The sequence below is a fragment of the Ovis canadensis genome, chromosome 1 (genome assembly GCF_042477335.2).
Source record: "Ovis canadensis isolate MfBH-ARS-UI-01 breed Bighorn chromosome 1, ARS-UI_OviCan_v2, whole genome shotgun sequence".
NCBI lineage: Eukaryota > Metazoa > Chordata > Mammalia > Artiodactyla > Bovidae > Ovis > Ovis canadensis.
The window spans coordinates 191,950,235-191,970,311 of record NC_091245.1 but is presented as its reverse complement, the minus strand read 5'-3'; the positions used below and the strand labels follow the sequence as shown (position 1 = coordinate 191,970,311).

The 20,077-nt window shown below is 40.8% G+C and overlaps 1 protein-coding gene across 10 annotated transcripts in view; it reads right to left on the bottom strand.

Annotated features, from left to right (window-relative positions):
- The window catches only part of KALRN (kalirin RhoGEF kinase), a 695,559-nt gene that overhangs the window by 408,454 nt on the left and 267,028 nt on the right, over window positions 1-20,077 (bottom strand). For all 10 annotated transcript variants that reach the window (XM_069555992.1, XM_069555980.1, XM_069556000.1 and 7 more), the window contains exon 6: window positions 12,750-12,872. In XM_069555992.1, coding sequence (XP_069412093.1) covers window positions 12,750-12,872 — 123 coding nt within the window. The remainder of the gene's footprint in view (window positions 1-12,749; window positions 12,873-20,077) is intronic.

Below are 20,077 nucleotides of genomic sequence, written 5' to 3'. Positions count from 1 at the left end.
TTCCCCATCTATTTCCCATGAAGTGATGGGACCAGATGCCATGATCTTCGTTTTCTGAATGTTGAGCTTTAAGCCAACGTTTTCACTCTCCTCTTTCATGTTTACCAAGAGGCTCTTTAGTTCTTCTTCACTTTCTGTGATAAGGGTGACGTCATCTGCATATCTGAGGTGATTGATATTTCTCCCGGCAATCTTGATTCCAGCTTGTGCTTCATCCAGCCCAGCTAAAATGCATTCCTTTTTATAGCTGAGTAATATTCCATTGTATATATGTACCACAGCTTATCTATTTATCTGACATCTAGGTTGCTTCCATGTCCTGGAAACAGCCTAGTTTTTGTTTTGTTTTGAGGTCTATTTAAAAGTCTGTTATTAGTATAGCCACTCTGGGTTTTCTTATGATTGCTGTTTTGTCATTTTTCCCATTTGTTTACTTTCAATATATTATAATCTTGAATCTAAAGCGTTTGTCCTATAAACAGTGTATAGTTGGATGTCATTTTTAAAAAATCCGTTCTGACAATTCTTGCCTCAGATTAGATTGTTTAATCCTTTCACAGTTAATGTCATTATAGATACAGCTGGATTTATGTGTGCCATTTACCTGTTTCTATATGTCACAAGTTTGCCTTTATAACCCTGTTCTTTCTAGAGTCCTTTATGTTTTATAATGTATTTTACAATGAAGCACTTTATTATTTTGCTAACTTTTGTTCACTACATATTTTTTGTTATTTTCTTAGCTGTTGTTCTAGGGCTTCCTATAAATGTCTTAACCCATGAGAATCAGCTTCAGATGTATACTAACTCAATTCCAGTGAGATATTAAAATGGCACTCTTGCGTAGGTTTATTCTCTTTCCCCAGTGTTTTGTGATGTTGTTATTATACATATTATATCTCTCAGTGTTATAAACCCAACATTAGATTGTATTACTTTTTATAATTTCACGTCTTTTGAAGCTGAGACAAGAAAGTACAGCAAATATAACTCTATAGTTCTTATTACATCAACTTCCTTATTTTTCATTTCTAGATCTTCCCTTTTACCCCTGTGCCCATCCTTTATGCTGTCACTGGAAAATGTTACATTTCTGTATGTTATATGCTCAGTAGTACATTACACACATATTATTTTATATAATGGACTTTTAAATCAGTGAAGAGAAGAAAGAAGAAAAAATTTGCAAGTATACTGTCTTTTGTAGTTACATAATTACCTTTCCCGGTGCTCTTTGTCTTTTTGTATGGATTCAGATTCCTATCTGGGTCACCTGCTTTCACTGTAAAGAACTTCCTTTATTTCTCATCAGGTAAGTCTGCTAGCAAAAAATTTCCTCAGTATTTGTTTATGAGGAAGTATCTTTATTTTATTTTCATTTTTGAAAGATATCTTTGCTGAATACAAGATTCTTGGTTGACAGTTTTTTTTTCTTTAAGCACTTTGAATATATTATTCTATGTCTTTCTGGGCATCATTGTTTCTGGTGATAAATCATCTATTTTATCCTTATTGAGATTCCCTTGTGACAATTCATTTTTCGCTTGCTGCTTTCAAAACTTTTCTGTCTTTGGCTTTCAGTATTTTCACTATGATGAATCTGTTTGTGGATCCCTTTCCTTTATCTTACTTGGAGTTCCTTGAACTTCTTGGCTGTGCAGATTGCTTTTCAATATTTGGGAGGATTTCCGCCATGATTTTTTTAACTGCAAAATGTTTGTTTTAATTTTTTAACTTTTTGTTTTATATTAGAGTATAGTTGATTAAAAATGTTGTGTTAGTTTCAAGTACACAGCAAAGCAATTCAGTTATACATGGATCTACTCTTTTCAAATCCTTTTCCCATTTAAGTTGTTACATAATACTATGCAGACTTCCTTGTGCTATATAATAGGTCCTTGTTGGTTATCCATTTTAAATATACCAGTGTTTTACATGTCAATCCCAAATCCCTTCCCCCAACCCTTTCTCTCTGTTAACTGCAAGTTCATTCTCTAAGTCTGAATCTGTTTCTGTTGCGTCACTTGTGTCATTTCTTTTTAGATTCCACATATAAGCAATTTGTTGTTCAGTTGCTAAGTCATGCCCGACTCTTCGCGAACCCATAAACTGCAGCACATCAGGCTACCTTGTCCTTCACTATCTCCCAGAGTTCACTCACACTCATATCCATTGAGTAGGTGGTGCCATCCAACCATCCCGTCCTCTGTCTCCCCCTTCTCTTCATGCCCTCAGTCTTTCTCCAATGAGTCGGAGTTTCGCATCTGGTGGCCAAAGTATTGGAGCTTCAGCTGCAGCATCAGTCCTTCCAATGAATATTCAGGGTTGATTTCTCTTAGGATTTACAGGTTTGATCTCTTTGCTGTTCAAGGGACTCTCAAGAGTTCTCCAGCACCACAATTCGAAGGCATCAGTTCTTCGGCAATTTACCTTCTTTATGGTTCAACTCTCACACTGGTACATGACTACATGAAAAGCCATAGTTTTGACTATATAGACCTTTGTTTGCAAAGTGATGTCTCTACTTTTTAAAATGCTTTCTAGGCTTGTTACAGTTTTCTTTCCAAGGAGCAAGTTTTTTTTAAATTTTGTGGCTAATAGTCACCATCTGCAGTGATTTTGGAGCCCAAGAAAATAAAATCTGTCACTGTTTCTACTTTCCCTCCTTCTTTTGTCATGAAGTGATAGAACTGGATGCCATGATCTTAGTTTTGTGAATGTTGAGTTTCAAGCCAGCTTCTTCACTCTCCTCTTTCATCCTAAAGAGTCAAGAGACTCTAGTTCCTCTTCACTTTCTGCCATTAGAGTGATATCATTTGCATATCTGAGGTTGTTGATATCTCTCCTGGCAATCGTATATAGGCAACATCGTATAATTTTTCTCTTTTCTGTCTTAGTTCACTCACTATGGCATTCTCTACATGCATCCATGTTGCTGCAAATGGCATTATTTCATTCTTTTTAATGGCTGAGTAATATTCCATCATACGTATGTACCACACCTTCTTTTCCCATTCCTCTGTTGATGGACATTTAGGTTGCTCCCATGTCTTGGCTATTGTAAACATTGCTGCAATCAACACTGGAGTATATGAGCCCTTTCATACCATGTTTTTCTCCAGATATATGCCAAGGAGTGGGACTGCAGGATCATATAGTAGCTCCATTTTTTTTTTTTTAAGGAACTTCCATCTGTTATTCACAGGGATTCTACCAATTTACATTCCCATCAACAGTGTAGGAGGGTTCTCTTCTCTCCACACACTATCCAGCATTTATTATTTGTGGATTTTATGATGGTCGCCATTCTGACTGGTGTGAGGTGATATGTCATTGTAGTTTTGATTTGTACTTCTACAAATCAAATAATTAGTGATGTCAAACATCTTTACATGTGCCTGTTGGCCATCTGTATGTCTTCTTTGGAGAAAGGTCTATTTAGATCTTCTGTCCATATTTTGATTAGGTTGGTTGTTTTGATATCAAGCCACATGAGTTCTTTGTATTAATAAATTTTAGAGACTAATCCCTTGTTGGTTACATCATTTGCAAATATTCTTTTCCCATTCTTTGGTTTGTCTTTTCATTTTGTTTATGGTTTCCTTTGCTGTGCAAAATCTTTTGAGTTTAAGCATGTTCCATTTGTTTATTTTTATTTCCATTATCTCAGAGATGGAATGAAAAAGATATTGCTGCAGTTTATGTCAGAGAGTGTTCTGCCTATGTTTTCCTCTAAGAGTTTTATAGTGTCCAGTCTCACATTCAGATGAGACCTCAATGGAGATTAAACAGTATGTTATTAAACAACCAATGGATCACTGAAGAAGTCAAATAGGAAATCAAAAGATACCTAGAAACAAATGAAAACAAAACACAATGATCCAAAACCTATGGGATACAGTGAAAGCAGTTCTAAGAGGGAAATTTATAGTAACACAATCTTACCTCAGCAAACAAGAAAAATCTCAAATAATCTAACCTTACACCTAAAGTAACTAGATAAAGAAAGAACAAAGAAAACCCAAAGTTAGTAGAAGGAAAGAAATCATAAAGATCAGGGCAGAAATAAAATGAAATAGAGACCAAAAAACAATAGCAAAGATTAATGAATCTAAAAGCTGTTTCTTTGAAAAAATAAAATAAATAAACCTTTAGACAAACTCATCAAGAAAGAAAAGGAGTGGCTTCAAGTCAATAAAATTAGAAATTAAATAGGAGAAGTTACAATTGACACCACAGTAATATAAAGGATCATAAGAGACTACTACAAACAATTATATGCCAATAAAATAGACAACCTAGAAGAAATGGACAAATTCTTAGAAAAGTACAAACTTCCAAGACTGAACCTTGAAGAAATACAAAATATGAACAGATCAATTACATGTGCTAAAATCAAATTTGTGATTTAAAAAATTCCCAACAGACAAAAGCCCAGAATCAGAAGGCTTCACAGGTGAATTCTCCCAAAGATTTAAAGAAGAGTTAACACCTATCATTCTGCAACTATTCTAAAAAATTGCAGATGAAGGAACATTTACAAACTCGCTCTATGAGGTCACTATCACTGTGATACCACAGCCATACAAAGATACTACAAAAAAGAAAATTTCAGGCCACTATCCCTGATGAACATAGACACAAAAATCCTCAACAAAATACTAGCAAGCAGAATCCAACAAAATATGAAAAGGATCAAACACCATGATCAAGTGGGATTTATTCCAGGGAGGCAAGGATTTTTCAAACTCCACAAAGCAATCAGCATGATACAGGACAATAACAAACTGAAAAATAAAAACCATACGATCATCTCAATAGATGCATAAAAATGTTCTGACAAAATTCAACACCCATTTATGATAAAAAAAAAAAAACTTTCCAGAAAGTGGGCACAGAGCGAAAATACCTCAACTTAATAAAGACCATATATGACAAACTTACAGCTAACATCACACTCTACAGTGAATAGATGAAAGCATTTCCTCTAAGATAAGGATCAAGACAAGGGTGTCCACTCTTGCCACTGTCATTCAACATAGTTTTGGAAGTTGTAGCTACAGCAATAAGAGGAGAAAAAGAAAAAAGAATCCAAATTGGAAAAGAATAAGTTAAACTCTTGCTGTTTGCAGTTGACTGGATACTATACATAGAAAATCCTAAAGATGCTACCAGAAAACTACTAGAACTTATCAACAAATTTGGTAAAGTTATAGGTTACAAAATTAATACATAGAAATTGGTTGCATTTCTATACACTAACAACAAAAGATCAGAAGGAGAAATTCAAGGAACAATCAAATTTACCATTGCATCAAAAAGAATAAGATACCTAGGACTAAATCTACCTAAGGAGACAAAAGACTTGTACTCCAAAACTATAAGACACAGATGAAAAAAATCAAAGATAACATAAACAGATAGATAAACCATGTTCTTGGATTAGAAGAATCAATGTTGTTAAAATGACTATACTACCCAAGGTAAGCAATAGCTTCAACACAACTGCTACCAAATTATCAATGGCATTCCCACAGAACTTGAACAGAAAAAAATCTTAAAATTTATATAACGGAGATACAAAAAACCCTGAACGGGCAAAGTAATCTTGGGAAAGAAAAATGGAGCTGAGAAATCAGACTCCCTGATCTCAGACTATACTACAAAGCTATAGTAATCAAGACAGAATGGTATTGGCACAAAAAAATAGAGATATAGATCACTGGAACAAGATAGAAACCCCAGAAATTAGTCCATGCATCTATGGTTAATTAGTCTATGACACAGGAGGCAACACTACACTTAAAAAAAAAACACCCATATTTATAATGGCTACTTTGAATCTTTGTTAAATTTGGTATCTGGTGACTATCAGAGGCATTTCTGTTTCTTGCTTTTTCCAGCAAGTGCTTTTTATCTGTTTGTCCCCTCACCCACCACTTCCATTCATATATTTGTTTCTTTGCATAACTTATAATTTTTTGTTAGAACCTGGACATTTTAGATAATATATTGCAGCATCTCTAGGTACTGATTCCTCCACTTCTGGGGCTTGTTATTGTTATTTGTCTACTTATGTGTTTAGTGACTGGCTGGATTATTTTAGTGGGAAACTCTGATGTTGTTCCTCATGGGGTACAGCATTGGGTATGCCCACAGTCACCCTGGGATGACACTGGTCTTTGTAGTCATCTCTTTAACTTTCTCTTTCCCTGACCACATCAAGCTGTTAAATTTCACCAATTTCCAGATCACTATTCTATTGCTTCCCATAATGTCCTGGGGGTATCAATTGCTCCACAGATCTATCCAATCAAATCCAAGCTCCTTTGAAGGGATAGTTCCTGAGGCCAGTATTTCAGATTTGTTCTGACCCCAGGAGGTCTTTTTCTCTCTGGCAAACTAACCTGCCTACTATTCATCCTGCATCTTCAATGACTCTAGCAATCTTCTTAGTTATCTCTCACCATAACTTCCCTAAGGGCATTTTTGAGAGTGCTATTGGCTTGAACTTCTCCACCCTCTGTTGAAAATAAAATCAGTTGCTTTGGGAAAAGATTTGGGGCTCTATGCTTTATATTTTGCTTCTACTCCAAGGCAGTGCTATGCCCATGATATAGCAGCAGCTCCATGAGTTGGGGCTAGGCAGAAGAAGATGCTCCACCTCTTAGCCACACTCACCTAAAACTTAACTTCAGCATTCGGTAGCTTGGAGCAGGATAGGAATTGTCCTATCTGAGAAGAGAGTTCTTCAATTGGGAACTAGGGAGAAAGGGGATCCTGTGTTCTTGGCTGCACTAGTCTTGAGTAGAATTTCTATCTCATTGAGGTGGAAATGGAGAGAAAAGAGGGTCCTGGTTCAAATACCACAGATTCACTGTTCTTAGCAAGTTTTAGTAAATTTTCTTGAATAAATGTTTCTTCATTTGTTGTATGCACTTAGGAAAATTTTTAGAGACTTTTTGTTTAAAATATGTCTGCCAACCCGCTGTATAGCACAGGGAACTCTACTCTGTAATGGCCTATGCAGGAAAAGAATCTTAAAAAAAAAAAAGACTTTCACTAGAGAGTAAGTCTGCATAGCTCCTCATCATTCTATCACACTATCATACTGGAAGTGGACTCTCTTTCAGAACACATAATGCTACATTTTAGGGCATGACTATTTTATACATATACATGTCCACAGAACAATAGTTTGCTAACTTTAATATGTACATAAAATCACCAGTGAAACTTGTAAAAAATGGAGGTTTGGGGGGTCTCATCCCCCAGAGATTAGAATTTTCTAGGATTTTCTAGTCTTCCAGGAGTAGAAGCCAAAAAGAAATCTGCACTTTTAGCAAGTGCACTAATGATTCTTTGGGGGGAAAAAATTGCACTAAAAAGACTAAAGCATACCAGCAATCTGTCTCTTCTCTTTTTCAGCACGTTCTGTGTCTACTAAGAGACTTTGCAGCTATGGCAGGGTCAAACCCTGTCTACTAAACATTACTATAGTGTGCGTGCAAGTGTGTGTGTGTTTTCACCAAAACCTAGAAATACTGTCATTATAGGAAGTGCTGCTGCCTGTTTGTGGGTAGGGAAGTGCCTGCAGAATCAAAGGTGACAGAAGACCCCAGAGCGAGGCTTCTCAAATTGGGGTCAGGAAACCTGCTCAGAATCTTTCTCTCTCTTGCACCAGGTTTGATTTTCCCTTGGTGTAACTATTTGTAACTTTCCCTCAAAACAAAGAGAGCGCCACAGGCTTTGTAGCAATTGGTCTGATTTGCACACCACCAACTGACAGTTAGTGCCTCTGGTGAGCAAATTAATAGCATTAAAGCAGCTATCAACATGCTGCTGCAGAAATGCTTCCTACTGCCCAGCTATACATGGTTATCACTAACATGAGCCCGCACAGTCATAATCATAGAAAATGAATATCATTTCATATTTTAAAACTCTAGACAGAAACCATTAGCAATTTATTTTTTCCCAAAGAACCAGCTAATTAAAATTGTAAATAACACTGTTATGCTTGTATGTACTTCTATGAGTGTCTTTTTCATGAGTGACTGGAGCATAGATGGCTACATAATGGTTCTACTGCACATTACAACCCAAACTCTACTTCCATCTGCCCACACTCCCATCAGAGGAGGAGGCCACACTCAGGGCAAGGAGAATTTGTAAGAAAGGCTTTCACAACAGAAGACATATCAGGAAAAAGGAGGGCCCCAGAGAGCTCAGGAAATCTGGCTTTATGAGGCTCTATAACAAGCCAGAGAATATTTATCTACTGGGTTTAGTAGGTAGGTTATTATTGGAGATGAAAAAAGTATAATAGGATTCCCCAGTTGAAATTGCAAAAAAAAAAAAAAAATTCTTGCTATAACGAAAAGGCAAAGATCAAGCATTTTTAACCATTTTCTTTCAGAGTTGCTCACGGACCATTCTCAGTGGGGCATTACTCCCACACTCTCCACATGTTAATAACTGATACCCTTTACTAGTACCAATTCATAGATAAAATCTAGGATATTTCTGATTTTTTCCATAATTTGCTGATATGCAATTATTTCTCAATAATGGTCATCTCAGCCAGAGTTGGGTCTTTAGCTGGTATATAAAACTAGACATGAAAACAAAACCTAAAAAACACATAAATTATAACTAGATCATTTTCATTTACCAAATGATATACATAGGGCTTCCTTAAATTATAAAGAAGAATTGGTACTCACAGAGTTAATTCATAGGTTTCCCTGGTGGCTTAGATGGTAATAAATCTGCCTGCAATGCAGGAGACCCGGGTTCAATCCCTGGATGGGCAAGATCCCCTGGAGGAGGGAATGGCAATCCACGCCAGTATTCTTGCCTGGAGAATCCCATGGACAGAGGAGCCTGATGGACTATAGTCCATAGGGTCACACAGAGTCAGGCACAACTGAAGCAAGTTAGCACAGCATAGCATTTAATTCACAGACCAATAATTACTATCAATTAATGAACAATAAGTCAATACTAATTATTAATTGAAAATGTACCTGACCTCTCCTCATTTAAATGGAGCCTCTTTTGTTATTCTCCATCATAGCAGCCCTATTCTTCCAACACAAGACTTATTGATTTATGATTATATATTTACTTATGAGATTGTATAATATCATCCATCTCCCCACTGGAACCTCAGTTGGAAAGACCATCTCTCTTTTATTCACCACTATATGCTCAATGTCCAGCACAACATCCAATCCTTAATTATCTCTGGAATGAATGAAGAAAAGTCATGAGGTTCTTGGGATCTTGAATTGGGGAGGATGATCAATAGGCTTTAGGATTCCCTTGAATCCCCTGAAAATATTAATATCTTTAAAACATTATCTACACATATTTCTCTGCAGAGAAGACTCACAATTTTCATTAGATTTCAAAGGGGCTTGTGACTGCGCAGAAAGGTAAGGGATCACTGGCCTATTTCAGTAGTAAACCCTAAAGCTTATCGATCACCCTCCCCAATTTAAGATCCCAAGAACCTCATGACTTCTTTCTTGACTCATTCCACAAATAATTAAGGATTAGATTGGATGTTGGGCATATAGTGGCGAACAAAAGAGAGATGGTCTGTCCCACAGAGGTTCCAGCGGAGAGACCAGATGACATGATAAGGATTCAGTAGCAAACAACTCACCTGTAGCCTGAAACAAAGCATGCTACATGCACTTTTAGGTGGACAAATGTGTGGCATATGTGTAGGTTCTGTTCCAAGAACCAAAATGTAAATGTCTCAGGGAATTTACAGAACAACCCACATTCCCACTTCCCCTGAGTAACTGATCATTCCTACAGTCACTGGGCTCCATCAGTAGCTGCTTAAATTCATCTGTTTCTTGGCAGCAACATCCACCACTCAGGCCAGAGAAAAGGAGTCTCTAATACCCTTCTTTCACCTGCTTGGGATGATGACATCCATTTAGGGGAAGTTCCTTTTAATAACAAACCTGTAAACCTCCCAGTTAACAAAGGCACTGGTCTCTGTCTATAATGCACTGGTTTGGGCAATTTGATCAAACAGCACTGGGGTTTCCCTTCCCCTGCCTGCAGCTGGAGAGGAAAGCCAGGATAATCAGGCTAAATGGGCCTCTGAGTGCTGCAGGCACTCATGGCAGTGGGAGACTTAGAGATGGGCCGGAACATATTAATTGGCTGTTGTATATTAAAATTCCTCTTCTTCTCTCCCAGTTCCAGAAGATGCTTCCTTTCAGTAAAATTCTTCCCTCATTTTAATTTTTTTTTGTCCTGAAAATGGAAACATCAAAGGTAAATTTGTCAGAGGAAAGAGTTTTTGATGTGTCATTAACTCTCAGTTATCCATCTTAACGGAGAAGGGCAGTGGTGCAGATAATTCAAAGCCAAAGGCTCTTTCTATTTAACTTTGTAGTTCATTGTTTTGAGGGGCTTGGTAGCAGACTTACCTCTCTAATTATGTTTGTCTTTGCTTCTTATTAAAATGAGTTTGTCTGCCTTAGGGCCAGGCAGTTGGGTGACATGAAGATTCTGGTACAGAATTTGTAAAATTCACCCGGGGAAATCTACAAGGCACACAGATAATCAAAACTGACTAGATCTGAGTTCACATTCTTAATCACTTGTGATCAATTGCTTTGTTCCTCTGTGACTAAAGCAAACCTGAGATGAGACACAATTATAGAAGACTAGTTGGAAGGGAATGAGTCTTTACATTTAGATGAAGGCAAGACTGCTGTGGCCAAAACTGACAACACAGTCAATATTGATGTTTTCCCTGCCTGGTCCCACAGCCTTCTATTCTGCAGCCCGAAGTACCTTCCCATGCAAATCCCATGCTGTTCATCTGTACCTGATACCCCGCAGTGACTCCCTTTGCTAACCATTATGGTTATTCACAAGTACCCACTCTCTCTTCCCTAATATCTGGAGGTAAGACCATATATCTCCACACACGAAGTTAGATGTGGCCATGTGACTGGTGTTAGGTAGCAAAATGTTCCACTTCTAGGTGGAAGCTTTCAGAGCTAACATGTGCCTGGAGGCTTGCTTTGTCCAGTGAGGCACTGGCTGCATCTGAGACAGTGGCTGCTCCCTCAGCCTGGATCCCTGAGTGACTGTGATGAGCAGAACCCCAACCAGCCAGTGATGGGTACATGGTAGGAACAAGAAATAAACCCCTATTGCTTTAAATAATTGAGACTGTAAGGTTCTTAGTCACTCAGCATCTCTTGTTGTTTAGTTGCTAAGTCATGTCCAACTCTCTCGCAACACCATGGACTGTAGCCTGCCAGGCTCCTCTGTCCAAGGGATTTCCCAGGCAAGAATACTGGAGTGGACTGCCATTTCCTTCTCAGGGGATCTTCCCCACCCAGGAATCAAACCCGCATCTCCTGCATTGACAGGCAGACTGTTTACCACTGAGCCACCAGGGAAGCCCACACAGCAACTCAATCACAGCACATATCAAACTGCGCCATGACTGTCTGAGTTATCTCCCTTATCAGACACTGAAAACTTGAGGCCAGAGTTATTTCTTCTTCAATACAGTAAGTCCAGTGTATCACATAATTAAAATAACTCCTTAGAAAATGAAATTGTCTTCCTTCCTGGCCTCTGTGATCTTCTGGGTTTATGTTTTTCTAATACTTGCCCTCCTCCTATCATCACCAGTTGAAATGATAAGGTGTCTCTGGCATCAGATATATGGGGAATGGCAGAGATGTTCTTTTGGATCAGCAGTACAAGAAGGAAGAGCTGGCAGAGGGGAGAGAGAGAGATGTTGAGGCATACTTAGGCTGCAGGCATTTCAAATACAAAGGGTTCAAAGAGGCAGACAAGATTTCAAAGTCTTGGGGTGACCACATGGAAAAATAAGTATCCCAAAGTGTTGGTTTTTCAAGGAATCATACGTATTATCTAGACTAGACTCCTATATCATCAGCATCATTAATATCATAATACCAATACTTACTGATAATGGAGGAAGTACTAGGCACATCTCCAGCCACCTTACAATTAATTCATTAAATCCTCCCAACCATCATATAAAGTAGCTATTATTATTCTGATTTTACAGATGAAGAAATTGAAGCACAGAGAAGTACATTTCCTATGACTACAGCCAGCAAGTATCCCTCTCTGTTTGAATTCAGCATCTGCTTGAACTCTCCCCATCACGGGGGCTCTAACTTTCAATACAAGCCAACTCCCGAGCCACGTCCTGCCTCCTGCTCCAGCTGTAGTCCCCTGGACAGTTCTGCTTCCTAGACCAACAGGAAACAATTCCACCTCTTCTCTGCAAGGCAGCCCTTCACAGGCTCCTCTTCTCTAGTCCAACAACCCAGTTTACTCACTGGTTTCCAATGTGCCACAGACTGAGGTCCCTCTCCATCAGCTCAGTGACTCACGTGCCAGTCGGTGAAGTCAGTGGAGTAGAAAGGGGCACTCTCCCTTCTAGTACAGCACAGGGCTGATAGCTTCTACAACCGCAGCACATTCCTTTTACCACATAAAGCAGGGTTCAGAGGCAGAAACGGGGCCATAATCTGCTGCAGGAATAGCCAGCTCACCACGTGCTCTGCACACGTCCCCATGCTAGCAAATGGAATGCTAAAAGGGGCTTCATGTTCAGAGCTTCTCCTTCCTACTCAGGTTGGAAGTCTGTTTCTACCCTCTGTACCCCAACCCCTTTCCCCTTCATCATTCTCTTGCCCCAAGAAAACAGGTCCTGCACTCACCATGGAGTTCATGGCAAAGTGATTGTGCTGTGTCTGGAGGTCTAGGGCGTGCTGGTAGCTGACTCCGATCTCTGTATGGCTCTGGAGGAATAACTCCTTGTTGTGGCTTATCCAGTCAAACATCTGGAAGGGGAAAAGAAGACACAGATAATGGTTATGAGTTCAACAGCAAGAAACTGTAAGAGCTACTGGAAGAAAACCAGCCCTTCTGCTGGTGCCCAGTGAGGACCAGACATTGTGCTCAGGGTTGGGGTGCCCCCAGCCTGGCTTCCCAGGAGAGCCCTCCTTAGAAGGAGGCCCCACCATCAGCCTCGATGCTTCCTTACAAACTCTAGAGGAAAAAGAAAATGAGTAAGAGGACCAGGGAGAGTTAGGAGAAAGCTGTTTACTATCAGCTTCTTCTTTTAAAAACTTTTAGAAACCTTTATTTCTCCTTTTAAAAACTTTTCAAAATCATCAAAAGAACCCCCCCCCCCAACATGCTTTAGGGACAGGACAGGTGGGAGGTTTCATGTATCCCCTACTGCACCAGCAGGAGAGACCCTTGTCGGAAGCCACAGAGCATCCTAATATACTCCCCTCCCATTTACACTGCCTGACCACACACATCGTTGAATTGACTCTGAATGGAATCAACTTTTCGTTTGATCCCAGAGCCTCACAATTTTAGGGTTTCTGCTATAAGCCATGAGGAATCAGAAGAGGAAGATTTTAAAGGTAGGGTAAATACTGCCTGGCACAGTGGGCACTGAGCCATTTTCCTCCCCCAGCTCTGTACCTGGTTTTCATTTAGGTTTCTACCTTCTTCCCAGGTGGCCCACTCACTTTTAGGGGAGCTGATCAGAACCTCAGTTCCAAGGAAAAGCCTGGTCACTCTAAGGGTTATCGCTTCTCAGGACACCAGATCTAAGCTAATCAGTGTATGACATTTCCTGACTGATGGGATTATCTTAGAAACATGTCCAACTCTTTGTGACCCCATGGACTGTAGCCCACCAGGCTTCTCTGTCCAAGAAATACTCCAGGCAAGTATACTGTAGTGGGTTGCTATTCCCTTCTCCAGGGGACCTTCCTGACCCAGGGATTGAACCTAGGTCTCGTGTATTACAGGCAGATTCTTTACTGTCTGGGCCACCAGCGAAACTGGTAAGAAACAGGAATGTTATTCAATTCAGTATAATAAAACACGAAGGGAAGTTTGCTGGAAGCTTCTGGGAAAACAGAACTGCAGTACTATAGATACAACTTCTCTTCCTCTGATACTGTCATTGTGACCCTGCACCTCAAATTGCTGAACTGTCACAATTCTGGTGGCAGCTTGAGGGAGAAGTCAATGGGCAGAGAAAGAGTGTAGCCAAAATAATGGAAAGAAAAAGGCAGAGTTCTGCTTGAGCCTTGCCTGATCACCATCTTCTCTCTGGACTTCCTTAGAACCTGAGCCAATAAATCCTCTTTATTACTCAAACTGGTTTAAGTTGGATTTTCTGTAATTTTCTGCCTTGAGTAGTCAACTGATATAGCCAGGAAAGATGTTAAACCTTTGGAGAAGAGGACTGCTACACCTGGAACTCACGCTCAGTAGCTTGGGATGAGCTAAAGACTGTGGTTCAGTTGCAGAGAAGAGCAGGAAAGAACTGAGCAGAGATGCAAGCTGAGATGCTGCAAAATTCACACCAGCTCTCCTCGAGGCAGAACTACAGCCTCATTCCATTTTCCTCCTTTAAACAGACAAAGGTGAAGGTGAAGGTGAAGTCGCTCAGTCGTGTCAGACTCTTTGCGACCCTGTGGACTGTAACCTACTAGGCTTCTCCATCCATGGGATTCTCCAGGCAAGAATACTGGAGTGGATTGCCATTTCCTTCTCCAGGGGATCTTCCTGACCCAGGGATCGAACCCGGGTCTCCCGCATTGGAGGCAGACGCTTTAACCTCTGAGCCACCAAGGAAGCCAAATTCAGACAAATGAATTTATTTTTTCAGTTTAACCAACATTTATCGGACACTCATTATATGCCCGGCACTGTTCAAGGCAAAAATGATTAATATGTGCTTCTTGAGTTTAAGTGGCTTAAAAGCCATTGTGAAAAACAAACATGGACTCAGATATAATGTTAGTATAACTTGGCATATGGCAATTAAGATCACAATTTGAAAAGAAATCTATCAAGATAAAGGTCAAGATGGTGGATCAAGGTAGCACCCACTCTTGGTGGTGTGGAGACAGGAAAGAGCACAGAAGGCTTCCCAGGGTTGGTGACACCTGAGCTGACCTTGACTCAGGTAGGAATTAGCCAGCAGAAGATGAATGAGATAGATGTAAGCTCCACACAAAGGGGAGATCAAAGGGGCAGAACTCTGGGGCAGCCCAGTGTTCTAAGGGCTCTGAAATCACCACTTTTGTGCTTCTTGACCTGATGTAAGGAGAATATGTGGCTGAGGAGGTAGATGGGACCGTGAAGAGCTCTAGACACAGGCTTCAGGAAACCTGGTCTATATACTGTGGGCAGCAAGGCGTCAGTGGAGGGTTGTGAGCTGAGCAGTGAAGCTCGATGTGAGCTTTGGAGCAGTGTGGGATGGGAGGCTGGAGGGGAGAGATGGAGTGGTGAAAATGGTTGGGAGGCTGTTACAGTAATCCTGGGGAGCAAGAGTGATAGCCTGGAAACCTGGGTGTGGGGAATGGCAGTGGAGCTTGAGAAGTGGGCAGAGTAAGAGCTACTAGGAAGGGACTGAGGACTCCCAACTGCTTAGGAAGTGGGGGTGAGGGAGAGACGGGGAGAATAGTCAGGTATCTGGCATAGCACCCCGGGTCCTTGTAAAAGAAGATGCCATGGTACTACCTCAGGAGGAGGGTGAGAAGCTGGGGTAAGGGAGGAGAGATCGTGGTTCCATGTTAGATAACTGAGTTTTAGATGCTTAGGAGAACTTCAAGTGAAGGTGTCCTGTGGGTAGTTAAGAGTTTTGTCTGGAGGTCAGGAGAGAGACATCAAGGCTATGACAACCCACACATAAGCATAAACAAACCACCTTCCCAAGGCAAATGGGCATGCTTTGATTTAGAGAGGAGTCTCCCTTCTGAATAACCCAGATCACTCTCTGCTGCCTACACAGATAAAGGGCAAAAGTAGCATTCTTCACTTTTGACTGTCCATGGATGTCCCAGGCCAGGGGAGCCTGTGGAGGCTGGTTGGTATTGGTGGTGTGCAACACCCTGGGTCTGCCATCCATAGCCAATCCCACACCAGTGGCACATGGTTGGTGTTTCTTAAAATTATTATTAAGGACAAGAGGGGAAGAAGACAAGCACCCCCCTGGAGACTAAAGGAATTTCATTGTGTAATTTTTGTTCTTTAAAATTCTACCTCTCAACCTCATTTTAAAATAATTTCTATCTCTTTTTCTTGTTGATGAAAGAATCAATAAAATTAATGAAAATCTGAAATGCTTGAAGTCCTTAGAACTTGGGATAAACTCACTCCTTATATTTCCTTGGCTATCCTAGTGGCCTGGAAGTGACCTTCCTTGTATTTTCTGCTAAATGACTATTTAGATATGCTAATAAACAGAGAGTTATGTGCTAGCATCAGAATTATTAGATTGCTTGGCGCCAGGTCCCTGCTGGACTACAGAGCAAGGAGAGCTGAGCATGGGCCAATTAGGGGGGAAAGCAGGGACAACAGCAAGTTAAATGGCAGGTGAGGACAGAAAGTGCTGGAGGAAGTGCACATCTCATTGAGCAGACTTATCACATGATGAGGTCTGGGCCCAAGCCATTTTGCCCCATCTGCCTTCCGTAGTGGAGAACATAAGCAGTCTCTGGGGCTGAACTTTCTGGGGAACTGCAGCTATGCTGGAGGCTAGATGCAATGCTCCAAAGACGTGACACTCATCTCATGCAGTGAGAAAAACACCTGCTCTAGAGGCCAGATAGTTTACATGATAGCAGGAACCAGGGTTTTCCCAACACGGCTGTTTTCTCGGGACAGTCTCAAGTCTTCTCTGGGCCTGAATCTGCTAATAATATATAGCCCTCACCTTTTTGAACTTGACTGCCTGAAAGGATCATCAGCATTTCTGCTGCATTCAGTGGAACCAGCAGCAGAGAATATGAGTGTGTGCATGTATACTCCCAGGTGGGTGTGTGGTCAAGCAGGATGAGGACAAGACTGGGTCTGGGCCTGGCTCTGTCACTAACTACCCGTGAGACTGTGGGCAGGTCTCTTCATTTCTGTGCTTCTCTTCATTTGCAAGGGATAAGTAGTACCCAGAATGGAAGTAAGCATCCTGGCTTACAATTGGCTCCACTGGGAAACTTACGCAAAGCACTTTTTTCCATTCAAAATAAAAATTAGTCTTATTGAATCTCCTGCATCAGAATACATATTCATTGTTACAAAGTACACTTCTAACTTTTGATTACAAAGAATGTCTGTGAGAAAACTGGCATTGTGTTTGACAGCCAGAGAAAGGCAGCTTCTTAGTCTTAGCCCTGATATCTGTCTGAGGTTTAGAGTTCGAAATGTCCATTCGCACACATCATCTCACTGCCTCCATCAGGCCCAATTTACAGGCGGCAAACAGGTCAGAGAAGTGAAGCCCACCCAATGGGCTTTTACTCATTTCACCCAAGGCACATTCACTGAGTGTCTGCTGATCCAGGCTCAAGGGATACTGCCCTACCTCCTTGACTACAGGACCTCCTCTGCCCAGGCTCCCCAGAGCAGTTGCCCCTCGAAAGGCAGCCACCAGGGCACTATGAGGCTCCAGCTGTGGTAGGACACTGTCCCTCACAGGCCATTCACGGCCTAGTACCCAGCCCCCTCCTCTCTACCTCACCCCTGCCCTCTCAGTGCCTGGAGACAGCTGATCCAAACAGCTACACTTCTCTTAATAAATACTTAGTGAATGAAAGCAATGCATGAGCAAGTTGGCCATGGGTTCTGGGGTTGCTAATCTCCAGACAAGCTGACCCTTTCTAAATTCCCTTCCAACTAGGATACTATGTTTGATCTGTTTGAACTGGCTTCTCTGGAAGACACTTCAACTAGACACTTGAACAAAACTCTAAAGAAAAAAAAATTAAAGGAAACATCTCCACAGTGGTTTCAAACATTCTGAACTGTTTATTGTTGTTGTTGTTACTGTTATTTCTTTTTTTGAGAAGCAGCAAATGGTAGGTTCCACAAAATGTAAAAAGACAACAAAATTCCTCCAGGAGGAAAGTTCATGTCTAAATAATGAAATTTTATCTCTTTGTTTGGAAACCAACATAGTTTCATCTCATTAAGAAGATGGATGCTACATGTAAGCTACTTGAGTTTTTTTCTTCATATTTTGCTAAGTAATTTTTTATGCTGGCTAAAACTCAGTGAAAATATAAAAATCTAGTTTTTAATATATAATAAATGATAGAATCTATTTACATGCAAACTAGGAAACTAAACAGAAACATTTTTATCCTTTTCTTTTAAATATGGGGATAGCTAAAAGATTATTATTGTTCTGTTCTGTTTTTAATAAAGCATAAACTATTAAGAGAGCAAGGATATTAAGTAATAATCCAGGACTTATTTCCTTCATTTGCCACATTTAGCAACAGCATCTGATTTAGAATTTTAACTTTCAAACCAACTTACCACCTAGTGTTAGAATTTTATGCTATCTGTAGTTTAAATTATATAGGTTTTAATTTGCTCATATTCTGGTTTGGGTGACTTGATTGAGAGGACAGAAGACAACTAAATGATTTTCTTTTCTAAGTATGCACATTCCAGCATTACCTGTTGTCCCCTGTATCCCGCTTGTATACTGCATTAACCCATCCGTGAATGCCTATGCCCTAAAGAATACTAACAGCCTCCTTGCCCAAGAAGCTTGCTACATCTGAAAACTTGCTGTGCAGTCAATTCCACAACAAAATGTTATGTGTGTTATAGTGTAAAGAAGAAGTTTCAATTCAGGAGACTTGGGTTCTACTATTGACCTGCTTTATAAACGTTGACAAGTCCGTTAATGGTCTGAACCTCAGTTTCCTTATCTGTGAAATGGGGATAACAATTTACACTATTTCAACCTTAGTGTAATAGTGAGATTAAAATAAAACAATAAATTTCATGCTTCGGTAATTGCTACATACCAGATAGATTTTTAAATCTATACAGTGAGCATATTCTACTGCACATATTTCCCTAATGTTTGTGTCAGAGCAGAGAACTGATGAACGGTGTAGATTTAAAATTGCACAATCTTTACCCTACTGCAAAATCACTGTGGGCTCATGGAAATTACACCTGAAGCTCATACACAAACATCCACAGCCCACCCTGCCGGAGACATGCTCCCAGAACCTCCACAGGGCACTAGACAGACCAAGGACACCTGTGCATCTCCCCACTGCCCCCACCCTGACACACACTCGGGGTGAGAAAGAGAGGGAGAGAGGGAAGGAGAGAGAGAAAGAAAGAATGAAAGAGCCTTTGCTTACACAGGACTCAAAGCCCTGCATGTTCTCTCAGGGTCATGCCTGAGGGCACTGTCCCCTCCTGGCCTCCCTGTGTAGCCCAAACACTGGAACAGTGATCTAACCCTCTCCTGCCCTTCCCCTTCCCCATCCTCTCTGCCATATCCCAACCTTTCACTATTACAGACTGAATCACTTTGACTCTTAAAAGTTTTCACCCAGGAGAGACTCCTATTAAAATGCATCATTCCTGCAACCCTTCCTAGAATTGGTTTATCCCGGGCACAGAAACAGTTTATTAAGAAAGCAAGGTCCTTTGTGAGCATGACTCAGGGATGGGATCCTAAAATGGGGTGGCAGAGGAGCCCTAGACCAAAAGAGACAGGCCCTAAGATGGCAGTGGGAGGGAACCAAGGGCAAATTTCCCCACTTTACAACTCTGCTTTCACACAGCTCTGCCTGACCCCGGGTATATGTCTTCAGGCAAACAGGGAAACACACAGACCCCATGTGTGTGTTCTGGCCTAGGATCCTTGTTGTTATTCAACAGCCCAGTCTTGTCCAACTCTTTGAGACCCCATAGACTGCAACACACCAGGCCTCCCTGTCCCTCACCATCTCCTGGAGTTTGCCCAAGTTCATGTTCATTGCTGTCCAGCCATCTCATTCTCTGATGTCCTCTTCTCCTTCTGCCCTTGATCTTTCCCAGCATCAGGGACTTTTCCAATGAGTTGTCTGTACACATCAGATGACCAAAACACCGGAGCTTCAGCTTCAGCATCAGTCCTTCCAGGGAATATTCAGGACTGATCTTCCTTAAGACTGACTGGTTTGATCTCCTTGCTGTCCAAGGGACTTTCAGGAGTCTTCTC